At 60.1% G+C, this 5,570-nt stretch overlaps 1 protein-coding gene across 1 annotated transcript; it reads left to right on the top strand.

The window, feature by feature from the left end:
• The first annotated feature begins 2,827 nt into the window (after positions 1-2,827).
• LOC119285004 (U-box domain-containing protein 75) lies at positions 2,828-5,358 on the top strand. The gene has a single exon (XM_037564197.1). It carries the CDS (start codon positions 3,267-3,269, stop codon positions 4,644-4,646), a length of 1,380 nt encoding a protein of 459 aa, XP_037420094.1. The 5' UTR covers positions 2,828-3,266; the 3' UTR covers positions 4,647-5,358.
• Positions 5,359-5,570: the final 212 nt, after the last annotated feature.

Raw genomic sequence — 5,570 nt, 5'->3', positions numbered from 1 at the left:
CATTGACCGGTCAGACCCGGGGCACACTGCTGCACACGGCGACCCCGCGCACGCCATCGACGCAACGAGAGACGCGGTGGGTGCGCCCCGTGAGCCAGATGAGATCGATCCCACACGCCCTGCCCTCCCTGTCGATCCGGATTAGCCTAGCCCTAGCCAAAGTAGCCAGTCAACAGGATAAGCTCAGAGCCGATTATTAAACAAAGCGGTCCGGAGCCGGGATTGGGTTGAGCGGCATCTCGCTGCGCCCCTCCCTGTGGCCGTCGGCATCGTGATGATCATTGCGGCAGTCAAGTTATTGGGTCGCTTCGCTGCTCGGCGCGGAGGCCGGTGCATCGGGGGAAAGCGACGCTGCCTCCTCCTCCTCCTCCTCCTCGCTCGGCGTTGTTTAATCAGCGCGCTTTGTGGTTGAGGGGAGCAGCGTGGCAGGTCAGCCGCAGGCTTTGGCGTTTTTTAATACTGTGGCGCCGTCTCACTGACCGTGTACGGGCCGGTCTCAGGTGCGTGCTGACGGACGGGCGGGTGCCGAGGGCGAGCGAGGACCGAGAAGAAGCGAGCTGGTTTGAAAACGGAGCATATTCGTGCCGTGGCCAATCCAGGTTCAAACCACTCCACTTGAGAATTGAGAGTAAGCTCGATCGATCCGCCCGGGCCCAGGCGGCAGCTGCCAGCGCCTGCAACGCTCGCCTGTCGCCGGATCCAGCGACGCGCGCAAGACCGAACCTCGATCAAACAGTGGCATTGCGTACGAGTACTACCTACCCGTCGAACGGGCCGCTGATCTGTGAACGTGCGTGGCGCCCATGCCCTTGAACGCACGCGCGCACGCACCGCGCCGCGCCGGCTGTACTGAAGGCGACGAGTGGACGACGGTTGGTTGGGCCGGCGCTTTGCCTCGCTCGGCCGGGGGCAACGCGCGACACCGAACGGCCCGCTCCTGTGCTCGCACGTCGGGTCGGAGCGGGCCGGTCAGCCATGACTCAGGTCACACGCACCGTGTCGCGGTGTCGCGCGTGCGCCGTGCCCCCCTCCCTCCCTCCCTCCCCTCCGCGCGCGGCCGTGCCGGAGGGGCACCCACCCATCCATCGCTGTGCCCGCCGTCCGTCCGTCGGTCCACCCGTCGTACGTGCGGATGGAGAGAGGTTTCCGCCTCCGCGTTGCTGCGTTGCGTGCCTCCTCGCCCACGCACGCCGTGCCGCGTACTCCACCGGGCTCGTGCGGCGCAACAGCGGCCGCCCGGCCGGCACCCTGTGCAGCAACAGTGACGGATCGCCGGACGGCCGGACGGACGGACGCGTCTCCGTCCGCCGCTAGCTAGGTGGTGTCACGTTCACGTCGCGTTTACTGTCCGCCCCTTTGACCCGCACCATCACCTGCGCGTACGAACTCCCACGTACCAGTACGTGCGTATGGTTGGCAAGGTACCGTGAGCGTGCGGCGCTTAATTCGCGCACAGTGCGAGCGCTTGTAGCGTGCGGCGCGCAGGCCGGTCAAGGAGCGCGTTTTCTAAAGCCCTGAGCTTTGGACGTGCCTACTAGTTTCGGCTTTCTTTCCTGTGCTACCAGTGCTTGCTGCCGCTGCTCGCTTTTGCCTTTACATTACGTTTTCTTTGGCCCCCTTCGTTTCCTTTGCTCGGCCCTCCGGGCTCCGGCCCCGGCCCCGTGGTCGTTGGTCCTGGTCACGGTCGCACCGGATGCATCCACTTAATTAAGACGTACGCAAAAAGAGGCCTCCAACCTGGCATCGCTGCACGTGCGATGTTTCCCATCTTTTTCCCTTTGGATTGGATGGAGCTTTGAATAAGTTGATGATACTCCTACCACACGCACCGACTTTGTTCAAGTTAAAGCAAGCTTGTTTGTGGCAAATTTTCCATGTCGAAACGTCGTGCCATTTCTTGCATCTCCTTGCCCACAAGTTATCTACACAAAGAAACTCGAGCGCTCCTAATCCGGCCTGGTCAGAGAGCATCGAGTGTGCGAGCAAAGCGGTCAAAGAGAGGGAGCGGCAGGTCCGATGCAAGCGTAAACGCAACGTGATCGCGCGCGGGTCACGAGGAGGGAGATGAGGCAACGGGCCTGCTGCGTCCTTGTTATCCTTGAACCCATTCAAAAACTGGGAAAAAAGAGGAGAAAAACAAAGCCCCGCCCTCTTTGTCGATCCTGATCCCACCGCACGTGCGGTCCGCGTGCCCTAGATTTAGATTTAGGAGTGGTCGTAGTAGTACACAGTACGCACGCACGCACGCCCGTCTCGAACCCGTCCCGGTCACCGGTCACGCACGCACGTCCCGGTCACCGGTCAGCAGCCTCGAGTTCCGCTGCTGATCGCTCCCCTTCCCCAGAAGGAGAGAAAATTTTGTTTTCGTAGTTCAAAATGGACCAAATGTTGAAAAGGGGAAACAAAACAGCATGGGCATTTCATTCCTAGGAGCAATGGTAAAAATCACATCAGACCTAGAAGGAGATCACTACTGAAACAAAACAAACATATGGCGCCATTTCCTGCAAGATTCTTCCCCATGCCTTCCTGCTTGGTGCTTTTGGCATGGGCCCAGTACGCTTCTCAGCGGCGGCACCGAACAAAAAGGAAAATTTGAGCGAGAGAAAAGAAATGCTAGTAGTACCAGCGCTAAAATAAATGAAAAATGGGGAAGAATACAAGAGGGCGCGCAGGGGGGCGGCCCACCACGCAGGCGGGGTGTCAGTGAGTGTGCTAATGTGTCTGGTCCCAACCAAGTCCTGCCCCACCTCCCCTCGTCCAATCCCCTCTCACTCGCACCCACACCCACCCAAGTAAAATTGCAAGTCCGGATAATAATTTCAGCAGGATATTCCTGCTCGCTCTCTCACTCTCACTCTCCCTTCTTCTTCTCCACCCACTCTAGCTCAGCTGGATCTCAGTCGCATTCCCACTCCCCCTCCCCCCTCCTCTCCTCCCCCTCGCTCATCAGATCTCCTCACACGCCCTGCAATCCGCCTCCAGCCCAAAACCCAGAAGCTTTCAGCTCAAGCTCCTCGCCTCCCCTTTTGACCGGTGGGCAGCCGCGGGAGCCCGAAAACCCAAGAAAAACAGCGGGTCAAGAAAGAGGGAAAGCAAGCTAGGAGGAGGGCGATGATGATGGCGATAAGTCGCCCCATGATTCGCCGCATCATTCCGTCGCCCGCGCGCCTCTGCTAAAAGGGCCTCGCCGTCCGTGCTCGCTCCAGTGAGCGGTGGAAGGGCGCGCGGTTGCTTCGCGCAGACGGTCGGTCGCCGCCGCAGCAATGCCGCAGTACCAGGAGCTGCCCTGCGGCGGGCAGGTGCTCGACATCGACGCCGCGCTCAAGGACGGCATCCTGGGGTGCGGCCCGGAGCCCGGGGACGGGGCGCTGGGCGACGGGGGGAAGCAACCGGTGGAGCTGAGGAAGATGATGGACGAGCTGGATGCCGCTGGGGATGGCGGCGGGGACGAGGTCGTGCCGGCGGTCTTCATCTGCCCGATCTCCCTGGAGCCCATGGTGGATCCGGTCACGCTCTGCACCGGCCAGACGTACGAGCGCGCCAACATCTCCCGCTGGCTGGCGCTGGGCCACCGGACCTGCCCGACCACGATGCAGGAGCTCTGGGACGACGCGCTCACCCCCAACGCCACGCTCCGCCAGCTCATCGCCGCCTGGTTCTCCCGCCGGTACACCCGCTTCAAGAAGCGCTCGGCCGACTACCACGGCCGCGCCGCGGACCTTGTCCACGGCCTCCGCGGCACGGCCGTCCCGAGGAGGCAGCCCCTCAAGGGCCAGGCCCGCGTCGCCGCGCTCCGGGAGTTGCGCTCGCTCGCCTGCGCCCACCAGTCCGTGACCAAGGCCATAGCGGAGGCCTGCGGCGTGTCGTTGCTGACCTCGCTTCTTGGCCCCTTCACGTCTCATTCCGTGGGGTCCGAGGCGGTGGCCATTCTTGTCAGCGGTGTGCCGCTCGACGCCGACGCGAAGGCGGCGCTGATGCAGCCGGCAAAGGTGTCCCTCGTGGTGGACATGCTCAACGAGGGCGCCGTCGACACCAAGATCAACTGCGTCCGCCTCATCCGCATCCTCATGGAGGAGAAAGGCTTCCGGCCGGAGACGGTGGCGAGCCTGAGCCTCTTGGCCGGCTCCATGCGCCTCGTCCGGGACAAGCGGCACCAGGACGGCGTGGCCGCCGGGCTAGAGCTGCTCAATTCCATCTGCGCCGTGCACAGGCCGGCCAGGAGCATGATTGTCAGCATTGGTGCGGTGCAGCAGCTGGTGGAGCTGCTGCCGGAGCTGGCGACGGAGTGCGTGGAGCCAGCCCTGGACATCCTGGACGCGCTCGCCTCGGTCCCCGAAGGCAGGACGGCTCTCAAGGACTGCCCGAGGACGATACCCAACGCCGTCCGATTGCTGATGAGGGTGTCCGAGGCCTGCACGCAGCGCGCCCTGTCGATGCTGTGGGTGGTGTGCAGGATGGTGCCCGAGGAGTCCGCGCCCGCCGCCCTGGACGTCGGGCTGGCCGCCAAGCTTCTGCTGGTGATCCAAAGCGGGTGCGGGCCGGAGCTGAAGCAGCAAGCCTCGGAGCTGCTCAAGCTTTGCACCGTGCATTGCACGTCCACCGTCTTCCTCGCGAAATGCAAGCTCACCAAGACAATTCAGTGAGAAGACACCGGAACATAGTCCTTCTGGTTGTGAGTTGAGTCGATGATGCAGTTCCCATTGGTCATCCTCGCGTAATCTGGACCGGGGAATGGACGAGAGAAGCAAATTGGTGCTGGATGAAGACCTGTGTGTACATAAACTCAGCAATTGGCCGAATTTGCGGTGTCATTTGAAGACATGGGAGTGGATGGATGCATCGCCCTGCCCATCGACAGGAAGCTTGGATCGAGCAGCAATGCAGCAGCATAAGCACCGCCGGAGTCGGTGGCCGGATGTAAATGCAAATTGGTGTGAATTTGGTCAGCTCAATAAGCACTCAAGGGCTGTTGTGGTAAGTACAGCCAGTTTTGCTATCAGTAGCTGAGAATTCAGCAAAGGCCTGCAATTTTAGATTTTAGATTTTTGGCAATGTGGGAGGCTGTCAGTGCTGTAGTTCTTCCTTTTCTTTCTTCTCCTGGGTTTCGGTGTAATTGGTGATATAAATTGGGTAGAATTGTACACAGTACTGCTGCTTCACAGTTCAGAGCTCGAGTGCACATTGCCATAGCTAGGGAAAAGTTTTGAGTTCTTCCTGCATCTTGGGTCGTTTGATTCTCCAGTCAAATTTGGGAAAGTGTACACTCTGCCTATAGCTTGTACCACTACTGGATAGCTTGAGGAAGCGTCACTGGTGTTGAAATTGGAACAGTTGAAAGATCTGGTTCATCTCATCTACTGCATGTATCATGCTCCACTCGCAGCTGTAGTTTCTGACTTATTCAGTGTATTGGGCACCAATTGTTCCAGTACATTATACTATAGGAGTATTATCAATGCTTAATTGACGTAGATTGTGGCACTTCACATGAGAGAGGGTCCTCGGTCCTGCCCTCCGACTCCAGTCAGCAAGGACAAATAAAGCCATCTGCGTCGCACACTAGGCCA

Source organism: Triticum dicoccoides, chromosome 4A, assembly GCF_002162155.2.
Source record: "Triticum dicoccoides isolate Atlit2015 ecotype Zavitan chromosome 4A, WEW_v2.0, whole genome shotgun sequence".
Lineage (NCBI taxonomy): Eukaryota > Viridiplantae > Streptophyta > Magnoliopsida > Poales > Poaceae > Triticum > Triticum dicoccoides.
This window is presented reverse-complemented; position numbering and strand designations above follow the sequence as displayed.

What these genes read in the sequence shown, in the direction of transcription:
- LOC119285004 (XM_037564197.1), top strand. Translation starts at nt 3,267, where the DNA reads ATGCCGCAGTACCAGGAGCTGCCCTGCGGCGGGCAGGTGCTCGACATC.